This window comes from Rhynchophorus ferrugineus, unplaced genomic scaffold (genome assembly GCF_030347505.1).
Source record: "Rhynchophorus ferrugineus isolate W39M unplaced genomic scaffold, kcgeb_rfMv2 rfM11, whole genome shotgun sequence".
NCBI lineage: Eukaryota > Metazoa > Arthropoda > Insecta > Coleoptera > Curculionidae > Rhynchophorus > Rhynchophorus ferrugineus.
The window spans coordinates 32,834,393-32,849,606 of NW_027472590.1; the positions used below are offsets into that span (position 1 = coordinate 32,834,393).

General features: G+C 36.8%; 1 protein-coding gene across 1 annotated transcript; it reads left to right on the plus strand.

Moving 5' to 3' along the window:
• Positions 1-3,048: 3,048 nt before the first annotated feature.
• Patsas (palmitoyltransferase Patsas) lies at positions 3,049-13,833 on the plus strand. Its single transcript, XM_076417356.1, has 7 exons — positions 3,049-3,309; positions 3,365-3,573; positions 3,635-3,769; positions 6,436-6,632; positions 6,698-6,940; positions 8,152-8,643; positions 11,674-13,833. Exons 1-7 carry the CDS (start codon positions 3,197-3,199, stop codon positions 11,857-11,859), a joined length of 1,575 nt encoding a protein of 524 aa, XP_076273471.1. The 5' UTR covers positions 3,049-3,196; the 3' UTR covers positions 11,860-13,833.
• Positions 13,834-15,214: the final 1,381 nt, after the last annotated feature.

Sequence of the window (15,214 nt, forward strand, 5' to 3'; positions counted from 1 at the left end):
GTTAGGTGAGATGTTATAAAATTAAAAAGTGAAAAACCAAAGGGATGCTATTTTGTTGTAAAAACTGTTGAGACAATAATAGGTTCTAAATACTAATCGACTGTTCTGAAACATTATATATATGTAAAGCCCGAATAAGTCGAATTAAACATTACAACTGTATGTTTACCGAAAACCTAGATGTATGTATTATTTTTATATTTATATTTATTATATATCACTAATATACAAGGTAATGATGTAAAACCATATGTTATCTAGTCAATGGAACTATCAATTACTTAATGTTGGGCGTTAGAGAGAATTATGCAATTATTTTATTGTAACCAAACAGAGATTAGGAATTTCTATGAGATGTTATACGTATATGTATATCAGGATATCGAATATCAGCATGTTTTTATCGATTTATAAGCTCTATAACAGTATTTATTAAGTTCTGTAAGTATTGTATTTATTTTTATATATAAATATTTCTTATCAAAGTACGATTGCTTTTATTTGTCGTATCACCAAGATCTTTTTAGAGATAGAAAATCGAAAAAACTTTTTTTGTCAGCTAATCAATGTTATGATTAGTATGTCTATATTTATTATATAAAGATAATTAAAGGATTCATATGGCACAACAGCAGGTGTGGTTAATTAAATTATTTTTATCGAGACATTAATTGCGTGATGTTTTGGTGAAGGTTTTTGATGGTAGTTATGTTTTTGAACAAGGGAATTATTAACATTCTTTTATAGGTCGTTTCGTTTCTTTGAATGTTTGAAGTATGGGATTAAGAGTACGCAAAATTTATCTTATACTGTTTTACAGAGAAATGGTTAGTAGCAGTAACCGTGCTATAATATTCCTCCTTTAACGGAAATAGTAACTTTTTGGTTAAACAAAAACCGATGGATCCCATAAAGAGGACATTAATAAAAAAATAATAATTATAAAGTAAATTAAATTTTGTTATTTCAGACATCACACATTTCATAATTGGTACAGGCGGTAGGATTTTAGAGGTAACCTGCGGGTGGGACATCGACAAGAAGACCTAACATTTCTGTAATATTTAAAGATGAGGTTCCAGTATAAAAAAAGTTAGGTGAGATGTTATAAAATTAAAAAGTGAAAAACCAAAGGGATGCTATTTTAGCGTTTATTAACACTTAAAACGTAAAAATCAACATTTAATTTTTTGAAATTATACTGTAAAGATATACTCTAAATCGCCGGTAATATTCTTCTAACTAAACACTCCATAGAAGGCGTCAGACGCAATGGAAATCGCTACCATTTCAATTCAAACAGAGTTTTTAGATTATTATTCAAGACTCTAGTTGAGATATAAACAATCCATAACTAAAATGAAGAGGAGACGAAAAAGATTACGTAAAGGTGAAATAATTTACTCAAAACCCAATCTCATCCAATTATACAATCTCACCCTGTTGACGGATGTAATATCTTACCTGATTCAAATAAAGGGTATTTTGCCAAAAAAAGTGTTTTACTATAGTAGGCCGGTGACTTTTCAATTGACCTGTTAGTTATAATTGCGTGCTATATTTTTTTAAATAAAAAAAGGGAACCTAAAAGCTCCTATAACATTCGACTGTAAGGTTTCAACAACTAAAAGTGAAATTGGTGATGTACTATATCTTGAACATCTTTGAAAAAAAAAACGATAAAAAATCGTGGTAGTAAAGAGCTTAAAAACAACGAAAATCGATCGTAGTAAATACAATCCGCAAAATAAAGTCCAATGACACTCACTAATTAGCTTGGCGACATATTGACTCGATTAAGCAAATTTTCGAAACTCCCAGTTTCGCGATTTAAATAATTGATATTTTAATGTCACACGCGCGCACAATTAGCATGAATTAACGAAATTAATTGATCGAATATTGATGTGAACTTTAATAAAGTTCAATTAATTACACTACCACGCGTAACGACCTCATAAAAATCGTATTATATATTACTAGCGACCCGCCCCGGCTTCGCACGGGTGCAATGCTGATACTAAATTAAATACACTACAGAAAAAATATGAACGTTGTATATAAAAACATAGCGGCCCGCTCCGACTTTGCACGGGCATAAAATATATATGCCTATGTCACTCAATGAAAACATGATTAAAATCGATCCAGTATTTTTGGTTCATTCATTACTGCCCTTGGCCTGCACGCATTAAATTTGGAGTAAAACAATTCCTCTTCCCCTATACTTACTATGAAGATTTCCTGCTATCTTTGGAATATCTAAATTCATACAATTTTTATTACATTACACATTTTTAAACGCAAATTTTAAATTTGTAATATCTCCGAAAATATTTGTTTAATTTACATGCTGTAAGGAACCATATTGATCTATATTAATTGCACACTGTATTTAAGGTACTTAATTCGATAAGGATTAATGCCGTATTGCTTAAAATAGCTTCGTAAATAAGCCATTTTCTCACGTAAAAAGTAAACAATAAAAATGGTTAATGTGGGTTATCCCTAAAAGATAAACATATACCATCGCGGACTTTTTTGTAGACCTTTTTATAGTGTACAATACTGTAGTACATTAATTTGATCTAACTCGTAGGGTTAGGCAGTGTTTTTGCTAATTGCTAAATAAGCCTAAAAAAATAGGTTAATTTACGACATCACGTTAGAAACCTCTAAAATTAACAATGTTGCCTTAGTATATTATGCATGTATTATACATATAAACCTTCCTCTTGAATCACTCTATCTATTGAAAAAAAACCGCATCAAAATCCGTTGCGTAGTTTTAAAGATTTAAGCGCACATAGGGATATAGGGACAGAAAAGGCGACTTTGTTTTATACTATGTAGTGATTAAGGGCTCCTCCGCCATATCGTTGAAAATATTTATATATAAAAAAATAAATGCCGCAGCTTCGATGTTTTTAAAAGCACGAGCCGTGGTCGCTGATCGGGGACGCGAGGGAGCAAGCGCCCGATCCTGCCACATCTCTCTCAGGAATCAATACCGGACTCCCCGTCAACGGCCATCACAACAAAGAATTTTTGAGGTTAGCTCGGCGGATCGGTGGTCTGATATCGTTTTCCCGTTCGCTAGGCCTACGAAACAACCACTACGCTGCTGTATAAAGTGTATCCCAGTCCAGGCGTAGCTCGTAGCGTCTGGGCACTGCCGCAACAGACCTCTTGCAACATGGTAGCCGACGCGGAACATCCCGCGGCCTCGAGCCAGGATAAGGACGACGCGGATACCGCGGACATAGCGGAGCAGAGCCATCGGAACATATTCGATCTGGTTAAGAGCGGGTAAAACAACGCGGGACCCATCATCAACCGATCGTAATCCGTTCTCGTCTTTTAGGGATCTGACCGAAGTGGAGGAACACGTCGAGAAATTCGGCGTGGAACAGCTGAGGGACAGGGACGAGTGGGGTTACACGCCAGCCCACTGGGCCGCGCTGGACGGCAACGTGGAGATCATGAGGTTCTTCATCGACAAAGGGGCGCCTATCGACATGTCTTGCTTGGGAACGCAAGGTCCTAGGCCGATACACTGGGCTTGTCGGAAAGGTTACTCACGTAAACACCTAATCTAGACGAAAACTGAACCTCCGTATTCCCCGCGATATAGGTCACGCGGCCGTGGTCGAGATCCTCCTCCGTGCAGGTGTAAACGTGAATCGTCCAGATCTGAAGGGACTCACTCCATTGATGACGGCTTGTATGTTCGGGAGGGCCGCTACGGCAGCGTTTCTTTTAGGAATGGGTGAGTGTTAAAACGACAAAAGTAAATAAAGGGTCTCTTTTAGAGGCGTAAAATTCTTAAAATGACATAAAACACAAATAAATTAAATAAATTTGAATACAGTCGACTTGCTAATCAAGAAACCTACAATTTTCTATATTTTTTTCCAACACTTGAGGTTAAATATCGGTAATAACGCACCGAACTTTACAAATTCCAAGAGAAAATAGTCTATATGTGCCAAATCCCACGTTTTCCAAAAAAAATCGATTCATCAGTGCAATATATATTAATGAAAGTATTTTCCATAATGTTCTACAACGCTCTCTTCATCTCTCTGGCAGCATGATGATACAGTATCAAAAGAACGATGTTGGTTTAACAGCGAAGTAATCATCGATCCATTTTCACACTTCTTCAGCATTTCGAAAGCGTGTGCCATCCAAGCCACGCTGCCTCGATGTGAACAAGTGGTAATCAGAAGAAACTATGTCTGGTGAGTACGCTGGATGCGGCAGAACTTTATACTCGAGCTGCGTCAGTGTATCCTTCACAACTCTTGCAATGTGTGGCCTTGCGTCTGTTACTCGTTACTGCTGGTGTTTTTTTTCCAACAATATATCGTTCAGTTTAATGAAGTAATATCTATAGATATCCGTAGTAATAGTTTCATTCAGTTTTAGCAGTTCGTAATACACTAAACTTTTCTGGTTTGAATATTTCGTTTCAACTTTGATGTGAACGGCTTTCCTATATTAACATATCACTTTTTGTGCTTGAGATATTATAGTAAGGACAGCTAATTCATGTGATAGCTAATTTCCCTCTTGTTGATTCATCACATTGAACAGTTGATTCAACAATTGCTGAGCTTTCGGAAAGCCTTTTGGCAAAATCATCATTTTGATATAAATCAATTGATATGAAATGAGTTTCTAAATAACAGGTCAATTGAAAAGTCTCCGGCCTGACACATAGATGGCGCTACTAGAATTAAATACATATGTTTTTTAGTTAGCCCTAACCCTCAAAAGATGAATGTATAAATTTGACAGCTGTCGGATTATTATTTTTTGAATTATAGTGTTTTGAGTGAAGCAACTTTTGTTATTGTGAAAAAATGGATGAAAAGGAATTTCGCGTGTTGGTAAAATGTTGCTTTTTGAAGGGAAAAAATACAGTTGAAGCAAAAACTTGGCTTGATGCCAAGGTTCCGAACACTGCCCCAGGAAAATCAACCATCAATGATTGGTATGCTAAGATTAGACGTGGTGAAATGAGCACCGAAGACGGTTAACGCAGTGGACGCCCAAAAGAGGTTGTTACCGACGAAAACATTTAAAAAATCCACAAAATGATTTTGAATGACCGTAAATTGAAAGTGAATGAAATAGCAGACACTCTAAAGATATTAACTGAACGTGTACATCATATCATTTACGAATATTTGGGTATGAAAAAGCTCTGTGCAAAGTGGGTGCCGCGCGAGCTCACTTTTGATCAAAAACAACGACGAGTTGATGATTCGGAGCAGTGTTTGAAGATGATCAAGAGTATTAAACCCGAGTTTTTGCGTCGATATGTGACAATGGATGAAAAATGGCTCCATCATTTCACTCCGAAGTCCAATCGACAGTCATCCGAGTGGATTGCATACGATGAAACCGCTCCAAAGCGTGGGAAAACGCAACAGTCGGCTGGAAAGGTTATGGCCTGAAATGGTTACGGAATAATTTTCATTGACTACCTTGAAAAAAGAAGGACCATCGACAGCGACTATTACATAGCGTTATTGGACAGTTTGAAGGACACAATCGCCGAAAAACGGCCGCATTTGAAGAAAAAAGTGCTGCTTCACCAAGACACCGTGTCAAAAATCTATGAATTGGGCTTCGATTTGCTTCCTCATCCACCGTATTCTCCAGATCTGCTCCCCAGGGACTATTTCCTGTTCTCAGATCACAAAAGAATTCTCGCTGGGAAGAAATTTTCGTCAAATGAAGACTTGATCGACGAAACTGAGGCCTATTTTGAAGCAAAGGACAACTACGAAGCTGGTATCGAAAAGTTGGAGGGTTGCTATAATTAGTGTATCACCCTTGAAGGGAATTATGTTGAATAAAAAAAACTAATTTTGCCAAAAAAATGTGTTTTACTATGGTAGGCCAGGGACTTTTCAATTGACCTGTTATGTTAGATTAGTTGCGAATAGGTTATACTGTAAACGTGCTAGTGTCTGGATGATGATGGGATGATAATGTAAGGATGTTGGAAATATATTGTGTAGACACCTGTTGAAATTTCTCGCTGTTTGGCGACAGTGTAACAAGAAAATCAGGAATGGTCCTGGAGCGTTCTTTTACTAATGCATTCGCTACCATATATCTCTACGCGCTGAACCTGTCGTTTTTTTTGTATTTAAAAGCAAAAAGCAACATTTCCCGCATATGGCAAACGTAATGATGAGGATCCCGTTCGCCATTTTAATTCCTCGTTTTCCTCGGGCGTCTTGTTTTATGAATGGGCGGGTTTCAATTTGTATCCCTTATAATATAGCTATAGAGAAAGAGAGATACCGCCAACAATGGATAAATTCATTGAAAATGACGATTTACGCTATTTTATATAAGAAAACGATAATATGCATTCTTTATAACTATTAGTTATTTCAAACAACAATGTTACAGGGGCCATTAATCATTTGGCGGACGTAAACGGCGATACAGCGGTGCACTGGGCCGCGTATAAAGGTCATCCCGACCTGCTGAAGCTTCTCATGTACTCCGGCGCCAACTTACAGAATCCCGACCATTTTGGCTCGACACCCCTACATTTAGCTTGCCTATCAGGCAGTCTTAGTTGCGTGAAACTCTTATGCGAAAAAGTAAGACCTCTACAACCAACAATTGACATATTTCTTTATAAACTCGCTTGTTCTTCTTCTTCTAGAACGATATCGACCTCGAACCGAAAGACAAGAACGATAAGACCCCCTTAAATCTGGCTATAGGACATAGGCACATGGACATAATCGACGTGCTACACTCGGCAATCAAACGCAGATCCGGATGGTTTCCTCCAGTTAGCGAGATATGGGGATTACTATTCGGTAGAGCTGGAAATTCTAAGGCGCCTCTGGTTTTCTTCATGTCTTCAGTGTTGCTGTGGGGATATCCGATGTATGTTATACGAGTAAGTTGTTTTTAGCTACGTTATCTTGACTATTCGATATTCAGCACTTACTGAGTTCACAGTATGATTTCTCTCAACGTTTTTTATTAGTCTTACTGGTTAAACAACCTACCCAGTGGGCAATAAGTATTTATTATAATAATATATGGTTGCGATATGGTATCCAAACAAAATTTAAATAATAATCGCGAGTTCGAATTCTGCTGGGGTATGGCCGAAAATGTATGTTTGTGATTGTTTAACAGTTTTGATTTTCCTTAGCAACAGTGCAAAATCCGACAAGGAAAATAATCCCAGTCACGCTAGTAACCAGGCTGGGTAAGACCAGATGTCTTCTGGGATGATTTCTGAGTTGATCACTCGCTAGTCGTTAGGCTTAATGCCTAGAACCGTAGTTCGAAGCCCACGTTAAACTATAGGTCCAGGACAGTTAAAAACTAGTTGGTGAAAAGACTACTAGAAGGTTAAATAAATTTACAAAATATGTCTTACCATAAGCAGACACTACTTATTTAAACTCTAGTTGGTTGTAATTTCATTCATCATCTAATGACCAACTAGGAAAAGTGACTGAAGATGTAACTCCTGGATAGAGCTAACTTTAAGCTGGCTTGAAAAAAGAAAAAAAACAAGTACACTAACAGATACATTGAAAAAAAAAGGCTAATATAAATAGCAGAATAAGAACAACAAAAATCTAAAAAGGACTTGAGACAACTGACTAGTAATGCCACTGAAATAGAAAAAGGTTTTCTTACAGACACTTTTGAAGTTTTTTTAGTAATAGAAATAAGACGACAAGCATCAAGACTATCAAGCGAACGAATTCGTATTCATTCTTTGCGAAAGGTAATTAGGTATGCTGGGACCTAAGAACTTTCCATTCAAACTACTACAACGTATCTTTTACAACTCTTACACTTTGTGAACGAGCATTGTCACGCAAGATTAAAATTTCGTTCGGTTCTAACATCTAATAACGCACGACATCTTGCTGACCCTACCATATTCACAATAATATTTTATGATCATGAGTATCCCGCCTCGGTATCCATGTGAATCGCCCTCCTGCGCTAACTAGTCAATTATTTTTTCGTCAATTCGTTTCAACTTTTTTTACAAATATTTATGACAGAGAAAGATGCTTTTTTCACAGATTGTTAGTCTAATAATTTTACCAACGAAATAATAAATAAAGCCTTATTTTTTAGGTTATACCCATAACCTGGAACATATTGCGAGGTTCCCACTACTGCTTCATTTACTGGAACATTGTCATGTGGATCTGTTGGATAGTGGCGAACCGAAAGAACCCCGGCTACATCCCCATGAACACCGACTCCTACCACCGATGCATCAAACAGATACCGTTCTTCGACAAGTGGAAGAAGCGGAACGCCATGCTGAACCGGCTGTGTCACACCTGCATGACCTTGAAACCCGTTCGCGCCAAACACTGCCGAGTATGCAACCGGTGCGTGTCCTACTTCGACCACCACTGTCCGTTCATTTACAATTGCGTGGGATTGAAAAACAGGACCTGGTTCTTCATTTTCGTGATGAGCGTGGCCATCAACTGCTCCTTCACCATCTACTTCGCGACGTACTGCATTGCTATAGAAGGATTCAACATAATGTACATTCTGGGCTTAGTGGAGGCGTTCGTCTTTTCTGGACTAGGATGGATCCTCACTTGTACATCGGTTAGTATAAAATAATTTACCATACAATGGCGAAGGATCACATTTAAAATATATTGCTTGGAGCCTTCGCCTTTTTTTAAATATTGGATATGAAAGTACTAATCATTGTCGGATAAGCTTCAATTTGTTTTCACAATAATTTAAAACTAATGGCTTTTTACACTTCTCATAATTGATCCACTTTTCTTTGCAAGTTATATAAACCCCAGAATTTTTTTTTGCCTGGCAAGCAATAGACGACAAAAATAATGACTGTCGAAAACGCAATTTTCAGCATTCCATAATGGAGTACACTGAAGTCAATAATAATAAATGGAAAGCTGTTTTTTTATATATAAAAAAATATCTAAATCACCGAACTAAAGGTTAGGTCAGGTGGCTTAGCAGTAGTTTTATGTTGATACTTCGTATTTGCATCAATAACATCGCTGATCAAAATACATGGAAGCACCTAATATCTAGGATAACGTACCCTTACGTGGTATCCACAGTAATAATGTTCATGTATTAACTGACATGGCGAATGTAGCCATGGTGATTTTATCCATTCGTGATGTATCATGTGTGTAATGGTAAGGTAAGTAAAGAATTGGCTCCAACAGACTTTATTGTGGTACACGTGCTTTAATTTATGTTATTTGTATATCAAGCTTCCTCTTGATTGTCTCTAAAGATTTTGGCTGAGATGTAAGAGTTTAAAAGTTCAGCGTGTAACTAAATTGATGTGCTAGTAACAGGTTTTTTTCTTTATAATTCATTTTAGTCCTTGTAGTTTTTTCAGAATTTGGAATAAGTTCATCCATCTTCCAAACATCTGCATTAATCAAGTTCGTGAACTTCTTAATTTTCTCCCTTGGTAGATTTTGCCACACTGTCTTTGATATTGACATCAGTCTTATGTCCATTCAGAAAACAAAGTCAAAACCAGGAATTACAAACATGGTTTCTAGTGGATTTCTGCAGAGTATAGCCTCTTTCCTTGTCATCTGTTAATTATCGTAGATAGTTATTTAGGGATTCTTTTTGAAATTCAATATTCAATGAATTTAGTTAATTTCTTTGAGATATTCTAAAATATAAAGCGACATAGATATAGTGAAAATAACATCATCAATCATTGGCTAGCATCCAGAGAAAGTATCTATATCTTAAACAAAACATTGCCGTTGGTGTCCCAGAACTTTGCTTTTTCCACATATTTCAATTATTTCCCGTACGGGATGGTTAGGGATATTGATGTATTATCCAATTCTTCAATTTTATATCATTAAGTTCATAACTTTGAAATGTTTTTACACAGGGTTTTCCAATAAGAGCGAGTCAACACTGGAATATATTAAAACAAGCTTGTTGTAAGGTATTGTTGCTTTATCTTGATCTAACACTACTTTTTCTTCGTCAAATGCAGTCGATTTTGCAATGAGTATTAAACCTATCTAAAAGCACTGAATAATATTCGCCAGTGATCGTTTCACCCGTCCAAAAAAACGGCAGTCGACCGAGACCACGTCCACCAGGAAACACCCACTACTATGATTGTTCCTTGGTCTCTGGTGTTTTTCTGATGTATCATTGCTCCGAAATGGCGCAAAAACTTGTATGGATCGGTGCTGAACATCATCAAGCTTTCCTTTGAAGAGGACATGCTACTTATATTATGTCACTGTCGTTTCTCGCACGGTCACTTGATGATTTCGAGCCCGTCTGCTCACTGTGAGTTTTGTCACCTTGCCCTTACTTCAGTCTAACACACGACTACGACTCACATAAATTAGAGCTATGTATGGGCTAAAAAACTTTAGGAATTCCGTAACAGGAGAAAATACAGAACGGCTCCTAGGATTTCTACGAGAAATCGATTATCTTTATAGAGTCTAGCTTATTTTTTTTATTCAACATAATTCCCTTCAAGGGTGATACACTGATTATAGCGACCCTCCAACTTTTCGATACCATTTTTCTAGTACGATTTATCCTTTGCTTCAAAACAAGCCTCAGTTTCGGCGGTTCATTCGATGAAAATTTCTTCCCAGCGAGCATTCTTTTGAGATCTAAGAACAGGAAATAGTCACTGAGGGCCAGATCTGGAGTATACGGTAGATGAGAATGCAATTCGAAGTCCAATTCAAGGATTTTTGCCATCATTTTCACTGACTTGTGACACTGTACATTGTCTTGGTGAAGCAGCACTTTATTTTTCTTCAAATTCGGTCGTTCTTCGGCGATTTCGTCCTTCAAACGGTCCAATAATGCTCTGTAATAGTCGCTGTTGATAGTCCTTCCTTTTTCAGGGTAGTCAATGAAAATTATTCCATGCGAATCCCAAAATACAGACGCCATAAACTTTCCAGCCGACTATTCCGTTTTCCCACGCTTTGGAGCGGGTTCATCGTGTGCAGTCCACTCGGATAACTGTCTATTGGACTTCGGAGTGAAATGATAGAGATCAACGTAAAAACTCGGGTTTATTACGCTTGATCATTTTCAAACACTGCTCCGAATCATCAACTCGTTGTTTTTGGTCAAAAGTGAGCTCGCGTGGCACCCACTTTGCACAGAGCTTTCTCATACCCAAGTATCTTCTATTATCCACTAGTATATATCCGCTATTTCATTCAGTTTGAATTTACGGTCATTCAAAATCATTTTGTGGATTTTCGTCGGTAACAATCTCTTTTAGGCGTCCACTGCGTTCACCGTCTTCGGTGCTCATTTTACCACCACGTCTAAACTTAGCATACTAATCCTTGATGGTTGATTTTCCTGGGACAGTGTCCGGAAACTCGGCATCAATCCAACTTTTTGCTTCAACTGTATTTTTTCCCGTCAAAAAGCAATATTTCAGGCCGGGGACTTTTCAATTGATCTGTTATACTTTCAGTCCCTTCTGTTTGTGTTGGTAATTTTATTTTATTTATTATTTTATATATACTTTTTATATCTGCCCCGAACCATTATGGTATCCGTTCATAATGACAAAGAAAATAGATAACTATATAATTGATAATGCTAAATCCGTCTTCCTGTCAGATCCTCCACGCCTGCATGAACCTGACTACCAACGAAATGGTGAACTACAAGCGCTATCCGTACCTGAGGGACAAGCGCGGCCGGTACTACAACCCCTTCTCCAGGGGCCCCGTCCTCAACCTGATCGAGTTCTTCTTCTGCACGCCCGACGACCTCGAGGAGGAACCATTCTACGACTACATCTGATATAGAGGGAACGCGGATAGGAACCTCGGGGGTTGCGTGAGCGTCTGCGAGGTGAACAAACGGCCGTCCGGTGCGGGCGGCGTCAAGCGGCCGGAACCCACGGACCGCAAACGAGAGCTTTCGTGTCGTGCGAGTACACTCCTGCGAGTAAATCCTGCCATATAGATCGCTGCGTACGTTTTTTCGTTTTCGGCACTCGGTGCGAATCAAACTGACACCGACGCCGCGCTGGACTTGGTGGATTGGTCTTATATATGTGATAATGTAATTATTAGTGTTCTAGCTCGGTAATGATGAACGAGGTCAACGAAAGGGTGGGTAAAATACAACTTGGACGACAAATATTTGAGTCCAGGACACGTTACGGCCTCACCAGAAGCTTGGAGATTATTAAACAACAATCCCGTACTAATTAAATAAAAATTATCATAAATACAAGCTATTATAAAATTAAGTTCGATGAAGCCTTACATAAAACATTTGGTATATATCCTCGTAATTTTGCACTGATCGATTCAGTGGCGTAGCATGGGTATCAAGTATTTAGGAACCACTTTTAATTCGGCATGGGGTGAAATTAATAACAGCACTTTTGACTTTGGAACAAGAGAGAAACTTTTGCGAGGGTAGTTTTGCGGGTGACAGAGACCCAGGGTTACGACTGGGACTGTCGTAGTTTGTTTACTACCGGGGTTTGTGGACGGGTAGGGATTTTATGTGTCGTGTTCTAAGGTTGCTAATGCCTCCAAATTTTTGTTCTTCTTCTTTTCTATATACTAGGAATTGGATATTTCTATATATCTTGTATCGACATGAATCATATATTTAAAAAACTATATGTTTAATAATGCCATTTATTACAAAAAATCTTAAATATAGTCCTTCCAGTCTATTTTTTAAGCAAAATCTTTTATTACACTTTTAATTTGTATAGATCACGCACCTCTTACTCAATAGACAAAATAGTCAGATTAGTCAGCCTTGAAATCTTAAGATCTTGATCTTAAGTATCGTTTTGGCCAATTCAAACGACTTTCGTTGTCTGTGCTGTTGTCTGTTACCACAGGCTCAGGAAACAAAGGAAGGAAAATGGCTGCATCAGTGATAGTTACACTTCCTGCATTTGATCTTGTGTTTAATCTTTCACCTGTATCTGTCAGTTTTTCCAAAGTGACGAGAATCTTTCAAACCTCATTCATTCATAAAAAATCTTGTAATAATGCCATGTAATTTTTAAGGTATCGCCTCTTGCACTCTACCGTTTATTTTGTGAACCATTTTTAACCTTTGCCTATATTTATCAGAGCTTCCCAAAAATTTGTGGGCATGACCGAATAATAACATTCTAACCTAAGGAAAAAATTTGATTCACCTCAACAATTCCTAAATAGTTAGAAGGCAACCATAAATAGCAGTTTGATCTCTACAATTGCTTATATCGATGCCATTAGCTTCAAGCTTGTTCAAATTCATCTTCAAGATTCCAAATAAGGGAGATCTCCAGAATTTGGCAAATAACAAGTCCGTGTTGATTTCAATTGGTCCAAAACTTATTCACAATCCAAAAAATATTTATAAGATATTATTTATTGTGAAATTCGCCGCCCCTGTCATCTCCACTACGCTACGCCACTGGATGAATTAACAAACAACACACAAGTAAAGTTCATTAAACAAGAAAAATAATCTAGTCTCCTATGACAGCTTGCGCTTGTTAATTATGATAGGAAATAGAATACGACAAGAAACGATTTAACCTACCCTGTCGTTAAAAACAGTAGCTTTCTATACGATACAACAAGTATTACGACAAAATCTAGTTAACGAATGTTTTAGCTTTTGTTACAGGTTTGAAAATAAAACCTATTAAAACGAGGATGATTACCTGAACAATTGTCTCTTTTGCGATGCAAAATATGTTTGTTATATTAACTGTAAATATTTTTTAATCCGCAATAAAGGTAATTCACTGTATTATGTTTTATTTGTCTCATCAATTTCCCAGTGTAGTAACAAGAAACCCATTATTACTGCGAGAATTTCTAGGCTTTACTTAACAAAATTTCTAGAAAAATCCAATTTGGGTAAAATATGCACCATTTTATTCTTAAGGAACTCCGCGTCGCTCTTAGCTGGGATAACACTCTTCGTTCACATATTTACACACAGCTATCATGTAGTTCAGAAATTAATCGATTTCGTTACGAATCAGCACAGATTGAAACTCAATCCATGATATTTTTTGGTTTAACTCTTGTAAAAACTCATTCCCCAACATTCAATCTTTTCCAAATGGTTTCAAACAGTTTCTGTGCAATTATAAGCCCTTGGCCAATAGAAACAAAATGGTAGACCCCATGCTTTTATTAATATTTTCGACAATTGGCTGCCAGAGCGTGATGCATACTTGACATCGAAATTATTAAAACAAAATCCACGATTCCAAAACTACGTTTGATTTTTTTATGGAAGAAAAATTGAAAATATAATATATAAAAATATAACTATAATCTAAACATAGATTTCAATATATATAGTTGCCTGCCGCAATTTATAAATTCGTTTCAGAATCAGAAAATATTTTCCTTCTCATTTTATTCTAGTTAAAAAGAGATACAATGCTGTCTGATTAGTTTGAACATGTAAACTAATGAGCCTATCAAAGTCATCCGGTTGTCAGGCGTATGCAAAATTCTTGAAAGCAATAGTGATAAGAGGTTATAATTCTAACCTATAAACTATTGTGGCTGTATTATTAACTGTAGTTTTTAAATGTATTGTAATGTAAAAATAAATTATGTTTGATAACAGTTTTGTTCAATTGTTTTATTAAGATTAGAATTTTGTTGTATATCAAAGTCCAGCAGAACTAAAACCCTAAAGAGTTGATGCGGCAACATTGCGACGTTTTGGCGTCACAAATTTAGATGACGTATGTGTAATATAACTTTTTCACTAGACTATATATAAGTTTTCTTTTTGCAAAACTCTCACAAAACTGTCAATAAGTTTTTTTAGTATGAAATGTCAACTTCTTAGTGCCATCTAGTGTTAACCCAAAACACTTTAACAGCACGATATACGATTTATTAGAGCCATCTATTGGTACAATAATAGATTTCTCTTCATTGGAGCTAATATTAACTCAACGCCTTCTCTCAAAACTTTGATCAAGTTCAGGGCTGGCGCGCACCAGAAGGCGTGAATGAATCCAGAATACCAATAAAAATAATTTATATCAAAAAATTATATTTTGTGCATATACGTAAATAATGAATTTCACTTGTTTTATACTTAATAAATTTAAATCATTATAAAAACCAACATCAGATGCAAGACATTTAACCGATACTTA

Coding starts and splice junctions, on each gene's coding strand:
- Patsas (XM_076417356.1), top strand. CDS start 3,197: ATGGTAGCCGACGCGGAACATCCCGCGGCCTCGAGCCAGGATAAGGAC. Junction 3,770..6,435: donor AGCGTTTCTTTTAGGAATGG/GTGAGTGTTAAA, acceptor ACAATGTTACAG/GGGCCATTAATCATTTGGCG. Junction 6,941..8,151: donor ATCCGATGTATGTTATACGA/GTAAGTTGTTTT, acceptor CTTATTTTTTAG/GTTATACCCATAACCTGGAA.